The following is a 22,188-nucleotide window of genomic DNA, read 5'->3' on the forward strand; positions in this document are numbered from 1 at the left end:
TGGCCTTTGAGTGAATATGTGACAACATGCAGATTTTTGGAGGATTTTTAGTACATCTGATTTATTACATCAAGTAGCATAGCACAGACAGCAGACTATGATAGAAAGCATTGCAGGCATAAAAGAAAAACATTACAAGATTCAAGTCTGAATTTTTGATCAAACTGATATGAACACCTGATAACCACACAAATCCTTTAATCCCAATACCTGATAGCACCGTCCAATCCACCAGTAACAACCTTGCTGGATTCATGGGGATGCCAGTCTAGACAAGTAACAGCACCACCTTCCTTTCCACCAGCCTGGATCTTGTGGTACATCTTGCCAGTCTTCCAGTCCCAGAAGCAGACATAGCCACCGCTGTCACCGGAAACAAGGAACTGGCCATCGGGTGAGATCTTGAGGTCGACAGCGTACCCAGAAGTATTATGCCCAACGAAGCGCTTCTTTCGATTTTGGCGGAATTTGTCCGTCGCGCTGTAGACGACAATCTGGTTGTCGCCTGACTGGAAGGCAACATACTTGCCATTCGGATGGGGTGTCGCACGGGTGAGTGCGAACATGTATGGCTCTGCAATGAACTTGATCGGCACAGGGATTCCGTATTCCCAAGCGCGCAGCGACTTGTCGTCTGAGGTGGAGATGAAGCGGCGGTTGTCATCAACGAAAGTGAGGGTGTTGACGGCTGCCAGATGGTGGTCATACTCTTGGACCAGCTCACCGGACCGGGTGTCGAATTGCACGATCTTCTTGTCAGACATACCGGCCAGGAACTCGTGTGAGTGATCTGCGCCGGGGTTGAAGCGGACGACGTGCGGTGTCTTGCCTGTGGAGAATCGACCAAGGCATTTGCCATATTCGGTATCCCAGAGCTTGATCTGTCGGTCGTATGAACCGGTAAGGAAAGTCTTCCCCGATGGGTGGAAGTCTGTGTCTGAGATTGCCTTGGTGTGGCCGGAGAAAGTCCGCAAGAGTTCCCGAGAGTGATACACATCCCAGAGCTTGGCCTTTCCATCGGCTGCCGACGAAAGCAGCAAGTGGCCAGATTTGGGGATGAATCGAAGGGAGGTAATCGGCTTGGTGTGCGACTTCCAAGTTTGCACAAGCTTTTTCGGTACGTAGTTCTTGGTGGTGCCGGGCTCTTTGCGCAAATCGATATCCAGGTCCTGGGGCACGTGCATGTACGTCCGGCCCTGGTAGTCGTACTGCTCCGATCCGTGGAACTCGGTGGTTTCTTGCGTGGCAAGGTCGCCTTCGTAGGCAGTAGCATCCTTGCTCATGGCTGGCATGGGCGCCGTGGTAGTCAAAGTCTCGTCTTCCTCTTCGACGTATTCCTCGTCGCTACCAAGCGCGCGCTCATCTCCTTCAGCAACCTCCACATAGTCATATTCCTGGTCATTTTGGTATTTCGCCCAGGGTCCCAGATATGCGCCCTCTCCTTCCACAACACTAGAGTCGCCCTTCTTTTGCCGCTTTGTCCGCCAGTTTGCGGACGCGCTCTTAGTCGGCTTAATTTGCACAACGTCCCGACCTCCATATTGTGCCGCATTTTCGAGGTTTCCGATGAATTGATCCGGCATTGTCGGATTGCGCGTGTATCCTAGACTCTGAAATGTGCGATGTTGCGCCGCAAATGTGGACTCGCTGATGGCTGCCTCTTCGGCAAATCCTGTCGGAACATTCTTTCTTTTGATACCGTTTCCCGGGCCCGCTGGCTTGAATGGGTTAATAGGGCCCTGGGAGGGCTTCGTAAGATCATCGTATGTGGCATTGTAGGTGAGAGCTTGGGATGAGGCGTTGGCGAGGGCCATCTGCATATGCGCTTGGTCCTGTAGGATCGTTAGTCTTATCTGTTCGTCAGGGCTGAGGCGCAGGAAACAAAAGAAACCCGGGAGGAGGGTGATTATCGGGGGACCAAACCTCTGTATTGACCTCTGGTGCAGCAACGACCTTGGTCGCGGTCGTCACAGACGAGTTGGGCATAGCTGTGGCGTCATCATCGCTGGACTCATAACCGAGACCTAATAAGGCGGACATGACTGATATGCTAAAGAGAGTAAGAATGCGCAGACCCCAATGCCCCGTTGCAACAACGTTGGGGTTGAATGTGGTTAGTGAGTGGTAGGTAGTGGAGGATGGGAATTTTACGGGCGTCGGGAGACCCCCGATACGAAGGCCGCGGAACAGCCACCGCAGCCAAGCTCTCTATCAACCCCAATGCAGCTGCGATCGTAGTTAGGTGCGTACATCCATTATGCCTACTGTTTTCTACTCTTGCTACACCTATTTCATGGCCATGGTATTTCTCAACAAGAAATCATTTAAATGTTAGAAACCTTGGGTATCGTACGCTCTTCATTGCCAACCGCATGGGAGGTATATACAACTCAACAGGTCGAAAGACACAGCAAGATTAACACAGAAGAAGAATTAAAAACAAACAAACGACAACAAAAGGACACATGCTCCACCAAAAGTCAATCATACAGTGTCTCGAATCAATCCAGCTCACATCCCCAGCTCGAGACACCAAAGGAAATATCTATTACTTCTCATTGCTGCAGTCCTACCAGCAAATATCTGAAGGCTGAAAGAATTCGTTGCTCATCCGTAGTCATGACCGTTCAAAAGATAAGGAACCACATCGATATACCAAGTTATATGGTATAGCGGCCGTCTTGGAGCTGCGGTCATGTGCAAGGGTTGCGTGACAGACTGAGAACAATGTCCAGAGAATACTGACCTAGGAGCTCATGACAACAGCTCCTCAACAAACGGCTCCTTGATCTACCCGGAACGACCATGATGCATCGCATATTCGGTCTTTTCACGCAGTCAGTGGCCCTCATCGCGGATCAGGGCAACAATCATGCTGTAGAGGTAGAAGAAGAACATGAGGAGGTGGAAGCCAAGCTTGATGAAGGATTCCTACAAACACGAATTCGAGTTAGTCATTGCGCTGCAGTTTGCGACTTAAGAAACCAAACTGACCTTCTTGTGCACGTTCAACTTGCGGAAAATCTCGGTCGCATCCAAAAGGTGCTGGTTCTCGTAGATCCTATATTTGGAAAAAAACGACTTGGTTAGCCTTGTTCTGAAGGGGGCTTGCGATTACTCGGGGAGCTTCCAACGTACTTCTTGGCGTTGAATAACACGAGGGGCAGGTTCAGCACGATGGCGAGCCAGTATCCGTTGATCACGAAGAGGAAGGTCAGGAATGCGTGGACAGCGGCTTCGGGGATGATGTAGGCGTTAAGGCGGTTGCAAAGGTCGATAGGGTTGATGTAATCGCTGAAGAAAAAAAAAGGAGAAGTGTCAGCCTGTGTTCTGTAGTATGTGTAGACTCCAAGCAGTTGCTTGGAACATATGACTGGAGAGACTCACCATTCGAGATCACTGTACATAATCGTGAAGAACACCTGGAGGAAGAGGTTGACGGCGTTGATCAACACCGACAACAGGTAAAGCCATGCTTCGCCGGACATCATTGCAAATTTGACGTTGCGTCAAGTATAATTGGCAATATTTCAATTGCTAAACATAGAATATGAGTAAACGGTCAGCGACAAAGTGGTTGAGGTCAAGGTGGATTTAAAGAGGCCGGAATTGGAGATGTTTGTGGGGTTCTGCGGCCCAAGGAAGACAGAGGAATCCCACAGAGTCCTCTCCGAAGAGGGGTCAAAGCTCACTCACAAATAATATGCTAAATGCACTCAAGCTGGTGGAGATGAAAAGAACGAAGCAGAGATGAGGTGGGATCGAAGGAGGGAGTGTCGAGATTAGCGAACTGCGGCCGAACCTGAACGGGTCGGCGGTGTCGGCGGTGTCAGGAGGGCTGGTCATCATTAGCGTAACCCGCAAACGGGGCTGGTAACGTACATGCTGTACCCTGGAGTACTCGATAAGAAACAGCTTCAAGATATGTCAGACACGAAATAATTATTGACTATTGGGTTGGTAACCGAATTCACTAGCTTAGGTTGACACGAGAGAGGAAGGTTTGTAGGATGACGTTAACACGTGCATCGTGTAGGTACATGTGAGGTACATAAGGTCTGGACCAGGTGTACCCAACGAAAATGTGGTTTATTTGAAAACATGGAATGCAGTGTATCGTTAAGAATACCTATCTTGTCTATATACATAATGACAAACTATAGACCGCAGCATAACTACAGGCTTCTATGCGCCTTTTAATGAACCGATCTTTAATCCTCCTAGCAACGCAACACACGAAATAACGTCGGACAAGGACAAGGACCAAACCAAACCCAAGGCAAAGCAAAGCAAAGCACAGACTTAATGGGAACGCTCTCGATGATATTATACCAGTGTATAGTAACACAAAGGGACTAGCTCATCGCTTCTCGACAAGTAGGAAATGCATTGCACTGTATGCAATGATGAGGAAGGCACCAGAGATGACAGCCAGTCCGATAACATCGCTCCAGTAGGCCTGGGTGTTAAATCCAAATGCGCTTAAGATAGAGGCACCAGGAACTTCAATATCCAACCCGTACTTGTGATCAATCAAGGTGAGGAAAGTCACTTCGTTGACGATCAAGGCCTCGAAGCCATAGTGGAAGATGGACAGCTGGTACTATTGTTAGTAGGGAAAACACCGCTCAATTTATAGGGAAACTCACAGTCTGCAGCCACAATGCTGACTTTGGGATTGCATCGTGATTCAGTAGGAGGCCGGCGAAGAGCAAGCTGAAAAGCATCACCAAACTGCCAATAAGATTGGCGACTCCGCCATCCCGGAAAATGATGCCGATGAAGAGGCAAATGTTGGCCGCCGCAAGATTGAAAAGGACCAGAACCAGCAAAAAGCGGAAGAATTCAGGCCATGCCGGAATCAGACCCGTCATGGGGTATACGATGATGCCCATGATGATGGGAGGAATAAGCCTCAAGGGAACGATATCAAACACGACCTTGGACGCAAAGTATGTGACCGGATGATAGTAACCATTAGCACGCTCACGTACAAACAAAAGCCGCTCCGTGGAGAACACGTTGAGACTAGTCAAAGTACTAAAACCGAATAAAGCCAAGACGAAGAAGAAGAGACCAAGACGATTCTGGAAGCCTCTAATATCGTCCGTGAGGCCATAGAAGAGGAATCCAGATAAGACCGCAAGAAGGATGGCAATTGCGTAATGGGTGAGCATCAGCATCGGGTTTCGATAAAGATTACGCCATGTCCGCTGAGACAGGATGATGAACTGCCGCGCCAGACCAACTCGAGCATAGCCCTTAGACTGTATCACAGTATCCGACAACATGGGTGAATTTGGTGAACCGTTCGCATCCTGGGCATTCTGAACGGCGGCCAAAATCTCATCATGCACAAAATGACAAACATCGGAATCCGCGTAGCTGGCCACCAGAATGTCGAGGTCACTTTGTCCAGGTGCCGGAGGAGGTAGCTGGTCGGGATCATCAAGGATTTGGGGAGGAACATTGCCTTGTTGACGAGAAAGACGCAGCCATTGTTGATTATTCTCAGCCACATCCAATATAGCACTCTCGTCATCTGTCTTGGGCGTGATTGGGCGCTCATTATGTTGCTTTCGGGAGTAAAGTTGGCGATCTTGTTGCTGCTTCAGAGATACCCGGCGTTTGTTTTTGGGTCTCCAGGTCGCCTCTGCGCCGCTCGAGTTATCTTCAATGCTCCGGATCGATGCGCTGGTGACGGACTTGACAGCCCTGAGACTGCTTGATGCAGTCTTAGGTGGACCAGTGCGCTCATCCACAGACGGCGTTACTTCGTCCGTATATGACGAATGTGCAGCACCGGCGTGCATTGTAAGATCGACAAGGTAATCTGCAATGTTGAATCCCGGCGGACAGGAATAGCCCACGCGGTCAAAATACTGCTGACAGGATGCGAAAGGACCAGAATAGACAGTGCGTCCCTCGGCAAGAAGGATGAGTCGGTCAAAGAGAGCAACAATGTTCGAGCGAGGTTGGTGGATGGTGAAGATAACAGTGCGGTTGTATGTCTTGGCTAGCGTCACCAGACACTCAACCACATTGAACGCATTGTAGGCATCCAATCCGCTGGTGGGTTCATCCAGGAACAGGATACTAGGGCTGGTAACCAGCTCACAAGCGATCCCGACTCGGCGTTTCTCTCCACCGGAAATGCCACGACCATTACCTTCTTCCGAGCCAATCAATTGATCCTTGATATGGTAGATCCCAAGTTGCTTTTCAACCTCCAAAACTCTTTGCTCTTTAGCTGCCCGGCTCATGTCCCGGGGAAGTCTGAGTAGGGCGCTTGTCAAGATGGTCTCATGGACTGTCAAGGTGGCAAGCATTGTGTCTTCTTGGTCGACAAAGCCAACCATGGTCCTGAAGTCATTGTCGTCGATCTTCTCACCGTTGACATAGAAATCTCCATTCACTGAGCCACGCTTGTTCTTTCGTGCCAGGATATCGAGGAATGAAGTTTTCCCAGCCCCAGATGCTCCCATAATGGCCGTAATCTGGCCTGGTATGGACGCACCTTGAATACCAGAGAGTATCTCTTTTCCATTTAGCGTGTAAGATACATTGTCCCAGTACAAAGCCGCAGGGCGATAGTCTGCTAGGAGTTTGGCTGTTTCGTCGTCCGAATCATCTGAGAGAGACAAGCGAAGATAACTGCGGCGCGCAGCACGACGGGACAGATACCAAACGAGCAGGATGACAGCAACCACAAACAGTGAACTTCCCGCGATCACGCCGGCAATGAGTGGCGTGTTGATTTTCTTCACGGGGCGCTCGTATCCCGGTTCATCGGTCTTATACATGCACTCTCCTGAATCGCATGACAAGAAAATGCTGGGATCACCGAAGACGCCCGCAATCAATCCATTCATTTGAGGCTCAGAGAAAACGCTCTTAGTGCCCTCCAGGGTCGATTTAGTATCAAAAGTAGCCGGGCCCTTGATCAGTTGATCAAGGAAATCGCTCAGATCAATGGATCCGTTCTCACCACAGAGGAAACGGCCTGGAATACATTTGCACTGGAGGTGCTCACACTTGTAGTGAGTTGTATTGGAGCTGTAGTCTGTTTCCATGTTCCATTCGCAAGTGTCTAGGCCGCAATAGAATGACTCCTTCTGGTCGACCCAAAATTGGAAGCTACATGTTTCATCCTCGGCTTTGCAGGAGAAAGTCACTTGGGGTTTGCGGCCGTCGAGCTGTTTCAAGATCGCACGGTTGGTCACATCACACATTTGAAAGTTCTCCTTGACCGTGACGCCTTGCTTGTGACACACGCCTCCTTGATATTCTGGCATCATCGCGTTGCAGGCATTATCTGAGTCGCAGACATTGCAGTTGATGCCTTTCCAGCCATCCTTGCATTGACAAGTATTGGAATCACGCTGAGGTCGGTTCAAGTCGTCGGCCAACGAACCGCATAGTGGAACCGAGCAGTCGTCGCCTCCAAATCCAGGGGGGCATGAGCATTTGCCATTAAAGTTGTTGCAATCCGCAAAGTGAGTGCAGTTATAGTTGTCGAGCTGGCAGTTGAAGCAAGCCGGACACTCGGGGCATCCGGATGGCCGATCATCGAAGAGGGAATAGGATTGCGTAGCGATGTTTGCGTCGGAAAATTCGCTCCATGCTGCAGCAGATTCCAGTAGAGGAGTTAGTGTGAGAAGCGAAAGAGATATTGCGCCAGTCAAGCGCATCTTGTGGAAAGGGTAGCAGCGGCGTGTCCTGATACGCAGCGATGCCAACAAATGAGGAAGGGATGCGGGGCGGGCCGCCGAATTGATCAAATTAGAGTATCAAACTGGAGCATATAGTTGAAGTAAAAGATAGAAACAAGGAGGCGAGTTTGAAGGTTGAGGAACAGAAAGCGGAGAGAGGGTGAGATTGGCCCCCAGACGATGACGCGGGCGGAGAAGCGAGAGGCTGGGCTGCTGCATGGGCGTCAGGAACCCGCTGATGACCCCGGCGATCTTTAAGCTATACAAAGTTGACGACAATTTTCATTCTACAGCAACATTAACTAGATCCTTCATGCATTCCAAGCTTTCCTACGAAAGTCAGTATTTCTTCCTTTCCAGTTCTGTATGGCTGCCTAAGTGGTATCCGTCTTCAATGCGGGGAAACACGTGATGCCATGAGAGGGAACATATACATCATTGATTTAGTGACGAAGGACCAAAAGAATTCGAGATCGATAAGATTCGGCGATTTTCATATTGCCAAAAGGCTCTTAGTTTACGTCGACCGCTCTAAAGTCGTCTCCCACGGCAAACCCTCGATTAGGCGCATGCTGTGAAAGATCCACATATGGCACTCTATAGCCCATCCCGTTGCGGGCAACGCTTAGATACAACGATAAGAATCGCTGTCAACAATAATAACTTGAAGGAGTGCGGCCCTTTACCTGTTGTATATCGTGTATCAGATGAACATTGGATTAATGATCTGCGCTGCACATAAACGATGACTTCAATTAGGGTCGTCACGATGGATTGGGGACATGACGAGCCATCACGTGATGGCACGGACACCGAGAAGCTCGTAGTTAAAAGCAGCGGTCAAAACAATACCCAAATTATTACCCATTGAGCTGAAACTTGGAGCGTCACTAAACAAAGATATTCAGTTGTAGCCACTTCGCTCGGTAATGCTCACTGTACTCAACCATGGTGAAGATTGAGGCCTTCGCGGTTGAACAGGTACCTCCCCGCATTACCCCATGACTCGGTGGTGTTTGTCTGTTCCCTGTGTCGTTACAAATGTCCGTTACTAACTACTTTCAGTGGATGGACAAGTATGAGACCACTGCCAAATATAATACCGCCGAGACCTGCTGCGCATCCATCTCCGTTAACGATCTTCGCGCGCTGTCCGATGACAAAGAGTCCGACCCTCTCGCCCAGCTTCAGTCCACGAAACTTACATATGGGGCGATCCGTGGATCTGATAAGCTACGAAATACATTGGCGAACCTGTATTCGGTGAGGGCACCAACACAGTTGCCGAAGGATAATATCTTGATCACTCCTGGCGCAATTCAAGCGAACTTCTTGCTGCTATATACGTTGGTTGGCCCAGGAGACCATGTCATCTGCCATTATCCAACTTATCAGCAACTTTTCTCCGTCCCTGCATCAGTGGGGGCCGAAGTCAGCCTATGGAAATCCAAGGAGGCCGATGGATGGCAGCTGGACATTGAAGAGCTGAAAGGCCTTATCCGTCCCAACACGAAGTTGATCATCATCAAGTATGTTTAACTCTTCTCCCTACCACATAGGGCGCACGTTTTTTTCTAACCACCATGCTCGGCATAGCAATCCGCAAAACCCAACTGGAGCTATCATCCCGCGCCAGACCCTCGAACAATTGGTCGATATTGCCCGCGAGAAGTCCATCATCATCCACTCCGATGAGGTCTATCGCCCACTTTTCCACAATATCAGTCCCGCAGACCCCAGATTCCCACCCACACTTCTTTCTATGGGATACGAACACACCGTGGTGACAGGATCTGTTTCCAAAGCCTACAGCCTGGCGGGTTTACGGGTCGGCTGGGTAGCGTCACGGGATAGTTCTATCGTCGAATCTCTTGCTAATGCGCGCGATTATACAACAATCTCGGTCGGGCAAATCGACGAAGCAATTGCCAGTTTTGCATTAGCACCGGATTGCATCCACAATCTTCTGAAGCGAAACCTCGATCTAGCCCGGACCAATCTTTCCATTTTAGAGAAGTTCATCGATGCTCATCGCTGGGCATGTGAGTGGATTAAGCCACAAGCCGGTACCACTGCATTTGTGCGCTTCAACAAGATGGGAAAACCTGTAGACGATGTCGCTTTCTGTGAAATGCTTCAGGAACGGACCGGTGTGATGCTTGTGCCGGGGAGCCTTTGCTTTGGAGTCGGAGAAGACTTCAAGGGTTATGTTCGCATTGGGTATGTCAATGAAACTGAGGTCCTAGAACAGGGCTTGGACGCATTGGGTAAGTTCATGGAAGATGGGTATGATGATGTCCCAGCGAAGAAGCCCTTGCCAAAGTGATATGCTATCTTATGCAATTTGGTCAAGATAGACATCCATGCTTCGGACATGTAGCTACTAGTACATAAGTAGTATAGCTTTACTCTCCAAAAAATTGCGGGGTGACGATCCCTGTAAGCTGGGCCCATGTATACAGAAGAACCAGAAAACGGTTAGATTTAGCATCTGTGTGCTCTAAAATGAAGCATTAGATACATACATATAATTATTGGAAGATATAATAGCTTGTTAATCTATGTATGTATGGATGTTAAATTCTAAGGTTGGGAGTATGTTTGTTGTTTGTTGTACGCGTTGCACAATGTTGTTTGTCAGGGGATCGGCACATCCGTGCCGAGGCACGTTTTCCTATTTCAATCTCACCGTTCTCACTGGATAATGTCAACCTCTGTTGCTTTTGACTAGTCATTTCCTAAGATAAGAGATCAAATCCGAGGTGTCAAGGAGCTCCCATAACGCGTTCTTTGTTATTTCACCCAAAGCTACATTCAAAGCTCTGACCTTAAGAGGTGATCTCAACCTCCACACCAAATTCATACCCCTCAAGCAAACTACTTGATCATACTCAATTATACTCACTTGGGCTTGAACCTTGAATCTATTTGGCCACAATGCCGCTGCCACCTTTGCCCGGTAGGTTATAACAGACGGCGGGGCGGGATGCATGGCTAACAACTGTCTTTTTACGCAGATATTCCCTTGAGTCTTGCACTCCCTGCCGCGGCAACCACACTTGCATATCTAAACGCAAGATGGTCGGTCTCCTACGATCTGAAACTTCTCAAGGGGTTGTTGAAGATGTCCGTGAAGTCCCGCGTAGCCGAACGCGGCGACCGCTTGAACCTCTTCTACATACTTGAATCCTATGCACTCAATCCAAAAACCGCAGACAACGGTTTTATTGTGTACAATGGACGAACGACGACGTTCCACGAAGCCTACATCATGGTTCTTCGCTACGGAACGTGGTTCAAGAACGTCCATGGCATCAAGGGCAAGGAAATTGTCGCGATCGACTTCATGAACTCTTCCACCTTCACCTTCATGCTGCTGGGACTGTGGAGTATTGGAGCAGTTCCTGCATTTATCAACTACAACTTGTCTGGGAAGCCGCTCACTCACTCTATTCGAACGTCCACAGCGAGGCTCTTGGTGGTCGACGAAGAAATTCGTCACTGCTTCCCGGAGGAGCAGGAGAAGATTCTAACATCCCCGAGCTTCCGTGACGGCAAGGGACCGGTTGAAATCGTGTTTCATACCCCCGAGGTGGAAGCACAGATATTAGGGATGGAGCCTACGCGAGAGGATGACAAGGTCCGAAGTGGCTTGATCCCTCGCGACATGGCCATTTTAATTTACACAAGCGGCACCACTGGGCTTCCCAAACCCGCTATTGTCAGTTGGAAGAAGTGCTGGTCTGGTAGCTTGTTCGTCAAAGATTGGTTGAACATTACTTCCTCTGATAGATTCTTCACGGTAAGGACTACTAAATTTACAAAACTTCCCAAACTAACCTCTCTACTAGTGCATGCCTCTTTACCATAGTTCTGCTTCAGTGCTTGGCTTTATAACTTGCTTGATGGCCGGGTCCACCCTGATCATTGGCCGCCGGTTCTCTGCGCGCAACTTCATCAAAGAGGCTCGCCAGAATAATGCGACAATTATCCAATATGTGGGCGAGACACTGCGTTATCTATTGGGCGTGGCACCTGAAATTGACCCGGTCACCGGCGAGGATCTTGACAAGAAGCACAATATCCGCCTAGCATTTGGAAATGGACTACGTCCTGATATCTGGAACCGGTTCAAAGAACGCTTTAACATCCCCACAATCGCCGAGTTCTACTCTGCTACCGAAGGCACTACGGGCTCATGGAACATTTCGTCGAACGACTTCTCCGCGGGTGCCATCGGCCGAAACGGTGCTTTGGGCAATATTATCCTTGGCCGCCGCTCTGCCATCGTAGATGTTGACCACGAGACCGAGGAACCGTGGCGTGACCCCAAGACTGGTCTCTGCAAGAATGTTCCTCGGGGTGATCCCGGTGAGTTGCTGTTCGCCATCGATGCAGCGGACCCTACTGCCAATTTCCAGGGCTACTTCGGAAACAAGAAAGCGACAGAAGGCAAGATTATCCGGGATGTACTCAAGAAGGGCGATGCCTATTTCCGGACCGGTGACATGGTTCGATGGGACAAAGACGGCCGCTGGTTCTTCTCGGATCGGCTGGGTGATACTTTCCGATGGAAAAGTGAGAATGTATCCACCAACGAGGTTTCCGAGGTTCTGGGCTCGCATTCTGAAGTACACGAAGCCAACGTTTACGGCGTGTCTCTTCCCAATCACGATGGCCGTGCCGGATGTGCAGCCATCCTCTTCAATCAGCAGATGGCAAGCGGTAAGCTCTCTGATTCCGCACTGGAGCCCTCGCGCGAGGTGCTTGATACACTAGCTGCACACACTCTCAAGAATCTGCCCCGGTTTGCGGCTCCTCTATTTCTGCGGGTTACGCCTGTGACGCAGGCGACTGGTAACAACAAGCAACAGAAGCATGTTCTCCGTACTGAAGGCGTGGATCCAGCTCTTGTGTCGAAGAAGGACCGACTGTACTGGCTTCAGGGCAATACCTATGTTCCCTTTGGACAGAGGGACTGGGCACAATTGACTGGTGGTCAGGTTCGACTTTGATTCGTCTGCTTTCCTTGAACTCATCGGCTTTTTTGACTTGCCTTATTATTGCCTCTATTCTTTTTCGGTTCTATGACATTATCCCTACTCCCCTTACCTCAAGATACCCCAGACGACAGCCCTCAATTCAAAAATTCATATACGCCGATTGGGGTTGGCCTAATATCACTGGGCTGAAGTTTACATGTAGGACATACAAGAATAGTCGGACGCTCATGCATCCCCTGTACTTGACTACGTAAGACTTTGACAATCTGATCTATTTGGCCCAATGTGGTATTAGTGGTGTAATGTGTAAGAACATACCGAAGTCTTCTTAGATATATGCGACTTTTCAATGCATAACCATGGAATGGACGATGGATAATTCAATTTTGTATGTGGTATCCCGAGATCCCCTAAAAAGCATAGTAGACTATGATGTAGACCTTGGGATACCCACATGGATCCTAAAATATCTCAAATCACGAGGAAGGTACCAAAAGTGAGCATAAACGGAACTGTCAGTTCAGACATAGCAACCACAACCCCTATGGCTCAGATGGGAAGCGCTCCAGGCAGGGCGATGTTAGGTTGCGATCGAATCACAGCTAGGCCAGGTTAAAGAACTATGAGTTACAGGCTGACGACAGTGAGTACACCAACCCCACCTTGAAAAGGGGGCATCCCTGATGCCTCAGAGTTACACCGAATGAGGCGCGTCCTAGTCAATGAGATAACTGCCCCCAAAGACTAGCTTGTGTGAAGGACCTATTAGGGCCACTTTTTATTGATATTTGAAGCTATTCACAACTTTTGATCCACACAAATGGCCCCACCATAACCCCACTCCAACAACTTAAGCATTTCAAACTTTGCGCTTTTTTTAAATATTGGTATTCTTGAAAACTCATGATTTTTTGGAAATTTTTTTTTTCATTTCAAGACACATATTATACTGATTACAAATGATTCCTCTCCGGTGGGCATAGTGACATCCTTCGGCAACCTTATTATGTCGGAGTCAGTCAGCGGTCAGAGGTGGTTTGTATTAATCGGTAAGAAACTGATTTAAATACATGTGGGGCTTGAGCCCTAGGCTACATATTCTGACATATTAGGGATACTGTTGAAGGTGTCCAAAGGCGCATCAGCCTCGACACTCTTCCACACCTGCTCAATCTGTGCTGCAATTTCCGGGCTGAGGGGGCCCTTGCTCAATGCAGCAAGCGTCTGATTGAGCTGTTCAACATTACGAGAGCCAACAATCACAGCATCTCCGAGTTCCTCTTTGAGGGCTGAATTATACGCCACCCACCGATATGCCAATTCAACCTTGGGAATACCAGTCTCCTTGGAGATTTTCTCCCATTGTTTCAAGCCTTGTAGCATGCTCGGCTTATTAAAAAGCGCATTGTAGACTCCACCAAGCGGGGTGTTTGGATCCCATCGACCCTGGCCGCCGGCCACCAACGTCGCGACATCCTTGGTCAGGAACCCTCCTGCGATAGGCGAATAAGCATAAAAGGAGATATTATGCTTCCGTAGCGTGGGGAAGATCTCTTTTTCGCCTCGGCGTGCGACGGCCGAATAGTTGCCCTGGTAGACACTTGGCACGACGTAATTCTTCTCACGACAGATGCGGACTACCTCTTCGACTTCCTCGGCTAGATAGTTGGACAGGCCAAAGCGCTTGAACTTTCCAGCCTGGTACGAAGCGTTGATACTAGCCAGCAGATCTTCCATTGAGCTTCTGCGTTCGGGGGCATGCATATAGTAGACATCGAGCTAGGGATGGGATCAGGAACCGGGTCTTTACAGTATTAGATTATAAGAAGCTCACCTGGTTGGTTTGAAGACGAGCCAAACTCTCATTCAAGCTTGTAACAAGAGACTCGGGGGTGGAAGGATCAGGCGAAAACCCGCCAGGGTATTTTGAATCAATGGTAAAGCGGGAATCGGCGTGAACTTTTCCTAATAACTCTTCGGAGTTACTGTAGATCTTGGCAGTATCGATAGTTTTGATGCCGTTGGATTGCAGAATGTCGAGGACCTCGTTGATGGATTCAAGAGTCGGATATGCGACTTCATCCATGATTGAGGCACCGCCCCAGATGATTTTGATGCCGGCCATGATAGATTGGTTGAAGAATCAGGAGATGAGGAGAGGGGAAATATGAATGCCTAGAAACAACACTGCAGGTGGGTATTTATATCCTACATGTATGCAAGGATACTCCAAGGGTATCCTGGCTTGATAATCCAAATATTGATAATCAAATGTCTCATATAAACCCTTAGAATACTTGGAATACTGTGAATGAATCTACAACCCCAGGAGATCATTGTTCTACCAGCGGAACTCCGGTGGATGGCTTATCAACCATGGCATCACTTAGGCTAGGGCTACCCACATCCATCGCTTTCTAGGTACTCGGAGTTCCGAGTTCCAGATTCACATTACAGTTACTGACCTACAAATAACATCGAAAGACATTGGAAATTCATATTACATGTAACATCCCTAATATCCTCTTGAGCTAGATAAATCAGAGTATTAGACTCCTATGTCGTCGAGGACATAGGCCGCATATGCGACCAACTACTTTTGTAGTTGCTATAGGCAAAATGTAAGAAACCATGTTACTTAGCAAATTAAAATCAGAACACGACCATCAGATACTGAACATTAGAATAAAATTTGTATATAAAAACAAGTTACCTAGGTTATGCAATAGCATACTACAAAGTGAAGTATAAAGCCGACTTGGAAGCAAATCGGCTTCCCCGCATGCATTTGGAGATCCCCGCTGCTTTTCTTCCTCTCCTTTTTCTTTTTCTTCTCTACTCTTGTTTTCACTGCTCTCATTAACCCATCATGTCTTCAAGTCTGTCATTACTCACACACCTTCGCCCCCGTGTACTAGCGCGAACCCGACCGGGTGCAATTCGCAGTTTCACCATCTCTCAGCGTCTCCACTCAGATGCTTCTTCGGTAGCCTCGGCCTTCTTGTCGCGCTTCCAATCCCTGGGACCACAAACCCGTACCCAAACGATAGATGCAAACCAGCTCCAACTTCTCACTCTTACACTCAATCGCCCGACTCTCTTCCCCGGTGCCCCCTCACTCTCCAATGGCGCCTCCGCCCCGCAATCCGAAGTACCTGTGCCGCCGGGCTACCACCTCGCGTATTTCACACCCGCATTCTTGGAAAGTGAACTGGGGGCAGATGGAACCGATGCGTCATACAATCCCGACGTGCCATTCACGCGGCGCATGTGGGCAGGCGGCGAGGTGGTATGGCCCCGTGTGGATGGGAAACCCAATCTGTTACGGGTAGGACAGCAAGTGCAGGAGACAACGCGGGTACTAAGCGCGGAGTCCAAGGTTATGAAAAAGACTGGCGAGGACATGATTGTTGTTGGGATTGAGAAAGAGTTCGCCAACGAGCACGGCGTGTCAATTATCGACCGACGGTCCGGCTTCCTATCTCACGAATGTCGCAGACCAAAGTACTGACAATAACTCTCATGTAGCAACTGGGTATTCCGTAAAGCTTTACCCGTTCCTTCCGAATCGACACCATCCAGGACCCCTACCTCGTCTACAACATCCCATATTGCGAGCCCAAATCCCACCTCGTCCGTCATTTCGACCGAGGGCAATACCCATACACGAACCCTGGTGCAAACACCCGTGACACTCTTTCGCTTCTCTGCCCTGACTTTCAACCCTCATAAGATCCACTACTCACTGCGCTGGGCGCGGGATGTAGAAGGACACAAGGATATTGTAGTACATGGTCCGTTGAATCTGATCTCCATTCTGGATCTTTGGCGTGACACTCGCCAGAATGTCACGGACTCTACCTTGGTTGTTCCAGAACGCATCTCTTACCGAGCAACGAGCCCATTATATGCCGGGGATGAGTATCGGATTGTGCTTGAAGAGGGTGACGGAACAAAGGTGCAGATTATCGGGCCCGGGGGAGTAGTCGCTATGAAGGCTGATATCCAGTAAACATAAACTGCAGAAATAAACCAGATATATAAAAAAGCAATGACTGTATATAAAACTGTGGTTGCAGTCTGTTGGGCTATGTCTGATAGAAACAAAGTACACCAAACTCTGTTCACGGGTTTAGCGGTGCGTGTCGATCCCCCACGAGCTATGGAGTCCACTGCTTTTTCCTTTTCCACTTAGAATGTTCCCAGTTCCTAGCCATCCTCATCATTTGCCGATCGCAATAACTACAATAACTACAAATAATAATGGACGAACCTTTGGACCCCGCAGCGGAGATAACCGCCCCCAGAAAGCGAACACGAGTGCAATTTTCATGCACGGCGTGCAGGTATCGAAAGTAAGCTCAACGCACGATGTGCATACCTAGGATTTCTACAGCTACTGATCGACTATAGATTAAAATGCTGCCGCAGCCACCCTTGCACTAATTGCAAGAAGCGAGGCGAAGCCACGTCGTGTACCTATGTCGGGCGCGGACCACGAGGCAAAGCCCAACATGGGCGCGCAAGCCCGACTCTAGTCCAGGACCGCTTGCACCACCTAGAGAATCTAGTCATGTCTCTTGCACAGAAGCAGAAGTCTGGTCTCGAGATCGATTCCAATGTGGTACAGCCAGAGAATCGGAACGCTTACGCAACGCCTTCACCCGGCAGCTCTAATCGTGATGCCGCGTTGACTCCTGTCGATACGGGCATGCTCGTCGTCAAAGATGAGGGGACTAGTTATATTGACAGTGCACATTGGCGCGCTATTCTGGAAGAGGTCCGTCTTGAGCTGGTCATTACTGCGCTCTGAGTTGATTGTGCTGACCGGGTTTTCAATTTTTGAAGATTAATGGTATGAAAGAATATCTTGACGAGGATAAAGAAACTTCCGACGATGAAGGCGTCGAGATTGACCCGTACGATGACTCGTCGCCAGCTCTGCTGTTTGGTCATGGTCGTCCGGCAAGCAAAGAGGAGATGCTTATGGATATCCCTCCACGGTCAATAACCGACCGACTAGTCTCTCGATTCCTCAAGACATCTGAACCGGGACGAGGTATGAGTCTCTTGAGAAAAACAATGGGCACTGAGTACTGATAAGCTAGCAGTGTCAATCCATGTTCCCACGTTTCAGAGAGAGTACGAGGAGTTCTGGCTGCGCCCAGCAGAGAAATCATTTACTTGGATTTCTCTCTTATACTCGATTATGGCGTTATCTGTCTCTCTATATCATCAAGGCCCAGAGCTATCGTCTTCTACCATGGAGGATCCCGTCAGGTCATGGGCTATATTCCGGAAAAGGTCCGCGCAGTGTCTTATCCAAGCGAACTACATCACCCCAGGGCGATACAAAGGAGAAGCACTATTACTTTACTCACTCACCGAGTTCTACCGGAGCCAGGATACGCAGATTGGAATGTCCTATTTGCTCGGGATTACTATTCGCCTGACTATGCGCATGGGTTATCATCGTGATCCGCGCCATTACCCCATGCTATCTGCCTTGGATGGGGAAATGCGCCGGCGTCTCTGGGCCTTGCTCGTTCAGCTTGACACTTTGAGCTCATTTCAAGCTGGTGTCCCTCGAACAATCCAGCCCTGGCAATATGACACAGAGTTGCCCTCTAACTTATTAGACACCGACTTCGACGAGAGCACCGTTACATTGCCACCAAGCAGGCCACAGCATGAAGGGACAGATTGCTCGTACACGAGGACCAAATCTCACATCATGAGCGTTTTTGGCCATATAACAGACCTAGCATTCTCTCGCGAGCACTCATCCTACGATGATATCATGGAAATCGACCGTCGTTTAGAGACCGCACATGATATGGTACCCCCCACCTTGGAAATTCGACCAATGACGCAGTGTATCGCAGACCCAGCAGAATTAACCATAAGGCGATTCGCGCTAGAGCTTATGTATCAAACAGCACGCCTCGTCCTGCATCGCCGGTATATCGCCGAGACTAATCCCAAATTCGCTTACTCGCGATCTGTCTGCCTGGCCGCAGCTCGGGACGCGCTTCAATACCACACAGAGGTCTGGACCGAGTTCATGCCGGGTGGTCAGTTGTACGCAGAGCGATACTTTCTCACCCCCCTCCAGAATTCCTTTTTGCTCTCGGCAATGATTCTTTGTCTTGAGATGTCCCAGGATGCAGATCGTGGTGATGCTGCACGCCTCGGGCCTCAAGAACGCGCAGACTTCTTGCTTCTTCTGAAAAATACCCATCGCATATTCATGGACCCCCGTCAACGGTCTGTAGATACTCAGCGAGCAGTGAATGCTTTGAATATCATGCTCAAACGGGTGAAGAAAGGTGGATTTCAACATTCCAGTTCGACTGCTGAGCAACCAACGGCGCCCATGGATAGTAAGTATAACTTTTCTCTCCTTACAATATCGTGCTGACAAGGTTTCCAGATAGTATCTCCGTCCAGTCCACCGTTGCAGAAGCCTTTGGTCAGAAATACTCAACATACCCATCCAATATTGGCGAACTGCAGTCCGCAATACCCAACCCCGCTCAGACGCCGTCATGCAACTCCCTGGGGGTCATTGAAGACATGCTTGATATACCCGCTCAACTCGACTGGGTAAGAGCCTCAACTATATTTCTGGATGCTTATCAAACCCCTAACTAATCCTTTATTCTTAGAATCTGTACGACAGTCACATTTCAGGTATCGAAATGGCCACCAATAACAACACCTGGTACCCCGATGATCCAGCAACTTCGTACGATTTTGGTGCGTATCCTCATGGCGTATCGCCGATGGATCATCAGAGCTACTAGTAATTATATCTCTAATGTTATGAACGTACATACTTTGTGTTTCTCTTGTACATCGTCATCAAAGATATCGAGATACTACGCACCAGAGGCTTACAATATAGTTATTCGATTTTTTTTTTCAAGTAAAAGGGAAGACTACAAAGTACAAAATCCATCCAATCCAGAGTATATGTACCTGGCCACTCACTAAATCCTGCCGAGGCGGCTGCAGATCCCGCTCCGCGGAACCGGAGCTTTTTCCTCGTCTGCCAGGAACCACTACACCCCAAGTACCAACCTGTGTATATCTTCTATCCTTTTAATACGACCCTCCTCAATGCGACCATTCCTCACTTTGCGACTTCCAAGTCGCGCAACTCTACCCTCCCAGCGCCAGAATGTGTGCCCAGTCTCCCACCAACTCAAGACAAGCACGAGGACATTAAACACAACCCAACGACCAAGTCTGCGCCGACCTCTACTCCCAACCAGTGGCCTCAAAACCACTACACGAGCATTCGGCCTACCCGACCTATCCTCCTTCCTCCCAAACAGCAACAATAACAACAACTCCCCACACCGCGTCCTAACCGCCACCCGCAACCTCCCCTACAACCCAACCCTACTATACCAAGTGATTTCCTCAGTCGAATCCTATAGCCAATTCCTGCCCTTCCTCACCGCCTCAACCGTAACAGCACGGGATCCGGAAACAAGGTACCCCACACAAGCGTTCCTGACCGTCGGCTATGGCCCGCTCAGCGAGACCTTCACATCGCGCGTGATCTGCGACGTAGAGAAGCTGACCGTGGAGGCTAAGAGCGGGGTGAACTATGGTAAAGAAGTATCGCATGGGCAGGCTGGTAAGGGCTCCTCTTCGTCTGGGCTAAGCGGGTTCTTCCCCGGCGCGAATGAGGGTCTCTTCGAGTACTTGACTACGAGGTGGGAGTTGGTGCCGCTTTCGCCTGGCGCGCAGGGGGGCCCGTTGACTAAGGTCAATTTGGAGGTGCGGTTTGAGTTCCGTTCGCAGATGCATGCTACTCTTATGAGTGCTGTTGAGGGGCAGATGGCTGGGGTTATGATTGAGGCCTTTGAGAAGCGGATACGGGAGGTTGAGGGTAAAGGGCAGTGAGAGAAGTGTCGATTGTAGATTGGATTGTATATTAGTGGTGTTTTGGTCGGGCATAAATTGCATGTATGACAACTACATAAGACTACTTATTAGACTTGCATATCCTCATTGAATAGCGGAAGGGAAATAGATAGCATCGCCAATTTGATTCTATTGGATGGATCGCTGTACATGCTCAATCAGAAGCCTGTGAGAATGAGCAATGGGTACCAAAAAAAAAATAAAACATGATAGTATATAATACAGATTATCCAGACACAGACATGATTTTCAACTTAAAGCATGCTCATACTCCGATGACGGTTGATCGAGCTGCGCGAGCTCTTCATGGAGCCGACAGCATTGTAGTTGTCGAAGACCACATCCCAGTTAATCCGATCCCACCAGCGCTCGAGGTACTCGTCCTTGCCGGCAATACCGTAGTCCATCATCCACGCGTGCTCCCAGGTGTTAACACAGAGAATGGGCTGCACGTCGACGGCGCCGGGTGCAAGGCTCTTCTGGTTCTGGGCGTGAGCACCCATCGAACCGGCGAACTGGTTGCCCAGCTGGGTCTCCGGGGTGTGGGTGGCCATGTCGACGGGTTGCCGCCGGGAGTGGGCGGCCGGGTAGGGGGAGCCGGCGCTGTAGGTGCAGAAGATGTGCATCATGCCTTCGCGCTCGAGGTTCTTGGCGAGCCAGACAAATCCGGGGCCGAACATTGAGCTTGCTGTGGCGAGGAAATCCAACTTCAGGGACTCGACGGAGGAGCAGGTATCGACGATGTCCTTGGCGAACTTTTCGGGGACGGTGGTGGCTGTGGGGGACTATATTGGGGAGGCTAGTCAGGATTGAATGTCATATATGAAGGGATTGGCATCGTTACTGACCAGGCAGTTGAAGAAGAAGTGGTTGTTGTGAGCCATTGAGGCATAGTTGAACACCGAGGCCATCTCCGGACGCTTGGAGTATTTGACCAGCAATTCTCCTGGTTTGGCATCCGCGTCGACGGTATCTATTGAATTCGAATGTCAGACACATCTTTCAATGTCTCATGTCGCTCAATCATCCCATTGGAGCCGAATTGGATCAATGTATCGTGCCACAGGGTCGGAGTGTCGGGCTCACCTTGTGTCAACAGATTGAGTTTGTTAACAAGGAGACTCTGGTATTGGGTCCAGGAGAAGTCGAACGCCTCAGGCGACAGGAACTCCGGAACACCATTCTCCTTATAGTAGGCATCGTGCTGCAATTGGGGAATGCGATGGATAGCCCGAGTCTGGAAGCGTGAGAAGGCGGAGGTAGGTTTCTAGACAACACACGGTTAGTCAAGGTGGATTGGGCGACGGAGGAAGTGAGTCTCACTGGGGAGAAAGAGGAGGCTGCGCGCAAAGCGCTTTGCGGCCTGGCGAATCGGTTGAACATGACGAGCGGCACTGTGAATGGTCGGGTTAATCGTACAGAGCTTCGATGTCGAAGAATTTCCCTCCCGACGTTCTGCCTGATCGGGATTAGCGTGGTTATGTAAGACCCCTGGTCAAACAGCCAATCACATCGTCCGAATCTACTTCATCTCT

The 22,188-nt window shown here is 49.4% G+C and overlaps 10 protein-coding genes across 10 annotated transcripts; 5 read left to right on the top strand and 5 right to left on the bottom strand.

The window, feature by feature from the left end:
- Window positions 1–197: 197 nt before the first annotated feature.
- Window positions 198–2,040, bottom strand: N7537_000824 (WD40 repeat domain-containing protein; the record flags this gene model as incomplete). The annotated part of the gene is made up of 2 exons (XM_056891882.1): window positions 198–1,832; window positions 1,924–2,040. The coding sequence occupies 2 exons, from the start codon at window positions 2,038–2,040 to the stop codon at window positions 198–200; spliced, it is 1,752 nt and encodes a 583-aa protein (XP_056756877.1).
- A 798-nt stretch (window positions 2,041–2,838) lies between these two features.
- N7537_000825 (cornichon family protein) lies at window positions 2,839–3,491 on the bottom strand (the record flags this gene model as incomplete). Its single annotated transcript, XM_056891883.1, has 4 exons — window positions 2,839–2,931; window positions 2,995–3,061; window positions 3,139–3,294; window positions 3,388–3,491. 4 exons carry the CDS (start codon window positions 3,489–3,491, stop codon window positions 2,839–2,841), a joined length of 420 nt encoding a protein of 139 aa, XP_056756878.1.
- Window positions 3,492–4,312: 821 nt separating this feature from the next.
- Window positions 4,313–7,691, bottom strand: N7537_000826 (putative ATP-dependent permease ADP1; the record flags this gene model as incomplete). Its single annotated transcript, XM_056891884.1, has 2 exons — window positions 4,313–4,597; window positions 4,650–7,691. The coding sequence occupies 2 exons, from the start codon at window positions 7,689–7,691 to the stop codon at window positions 4,361–4,363; spliced, it is 3,279 nt and encodes a 1,092-aa protein (XP_056756879.1). The 3' UTR covers window positions 4,313–4,360.
- A 969-nt stretch (window positions 7,692–8,660) lies between these two features.
- Window positions 8,661–10,038, top strand: N7537_000827 (uncharacterized protein; the record flags this gene model as incomplete). The annotated part of the gene is made up of 3 exons (XM_056891885.1): window positions 8,661–8,693; window positions 8,778–9,241; window positions 9,309–10,038. The coding sequence occupies 3 exons, from the start codon at window positions 8,661–8,663 to the stop codon at window positions 10,036–10,038; spliced, it is 1,227 nt and encodes a 408-aa protein (XP_056756880.1).
- Window positions 10,039–10,649: 611 nt separating this feature from the next.
- Window positions 10,650–12,727, top strand: N7537_000828 (uncharacterized protein; the record flags this gene model as incomplete). The annotated part of the gene is made up of 3 exons (XM_056891886.1): window positions 10,650–10,671; window positions 10,730–11,514; window positions 11,564–12,727. 3 exons carry the CDS (start codon window positions 10,650–10,652, stop codon window positions 12,725–12,727), a joined length of 1,971 nt encoding a protein of 656 aa, XP_056756881.1.
- A 1,074-nt stretch (window positions 12,728–13,801) lies between these two features.
- N7537_000829 (aldo/keto reductase family protein) lies at window positions 13,802–14,840 on the bottom strand (the record flags this gene model as incomplete). The annotated part of the gene is made up of 2 exons (XM_056891887.1): window positions 13,802–14,494; window positions 14,550–14,840. 2 exons carry the CDS (start codon window positions 14,838–14,840, stop codon window positions 13,802–13,804), a joined length of 984 nt encoding a protein of 327 aa, XP_056756882.1.
- A 744-nt stretch (window positions 14,841–15,584) lies between these two features.
- Window positions 15,585–16,727, top strand: N7537_000830 (hydroxyacyl-thioester dehydratase HTD2; the record flags this gene model as incomplete). The annotated part of the gene is made up of 2 exons (XM_056891888.1): window positions 15,585–16,183; window positions 16,244–16,727. The coding sequence occupies 2 exons, from the start codon at window positions 15,585–15,587 to the stop codon at window positions 16,725–16,727; spliced, it is 1,083 nt and encodes a 360-aa protein (XP_056756883.1).
- Window positions 16,728–17,288: 561 nt separating this feature from the next.
- N7537_000831 (putative C6 transcription factor) lies at window positions 17,289–19,521 on the top strand (the record flags this gene model as incomplete). Its single annotated transcript, XM_056891889.1, has 5 exons — window positions 17,289–17,495; window positions 17,564–17,774; window positions 17,827–19,098; window positions 19,149–19,321; window positions 19,384–19,521. The coding sequence occupies 5 exons, from the start codon at window positions 17,289–17,291 to the stop codon at window positions 19,519–19,521; spliced, it is 2,001 nt and encodes a 666-aa protein (XP_056756884.1).
- Window positions 19,522–19,837: 316 nt separating this feature from the next.
- On the top strand, window positions 19,838–20,632 carry N7537_000832 (ubiquinone-binding COQ10-like protein; the record flags this gene model as incomplete). The annotated part of the gene is made up of 1 exon (XM_056891890.1): window positions 19,838–20,632. The coding sequence occupies one exon, from the start codon at window positions 19,838–19,840 to the stop codon at window positions 20,630–20,632; it is 795 nt and encodes a 264-aa protein (XP_056756885.1).
- A 275-nt stretch (window positions 20,633–20,907) lies between these two features.
- sod4 (mitochondrial 37S ribosomal protein mS42) lies at window positions 20,908–22,036 on the bottom strand (the record flags this gene model as incomplete). Its single annotated transcript, XM_056891891.1, has 4 exons — window positions 20,908–21,438; window positions 21,502–21,626; window positions 21,740–21,920; window positions 21,977–22,036. 4 exons carry the CDS (start codon window positions 22,034–22,036, stop codon window positions 20,908–20,910), a joined length of 897 nt encoding a protein of 298 aa, XP_056756886.1.
- Between the last annotated feature and the right edge of the window lie 152 nt (window positions 22,037–22,188).

Source organism: Penicillium hordei, assembly GCF_028827395.1.
Source record: "Penicillium hordei strain IBT 12815 chromosome Unknown utg000001l_segment0_segment0, whole genome shotgun sequence".
NCBI classification, from domain to species: Eukaryota; Fungi; Ascomycota; class Eurotiomycetes; order Eurotiales; family Aspergillaceae; genus Penicillium; species Penicillium hordei.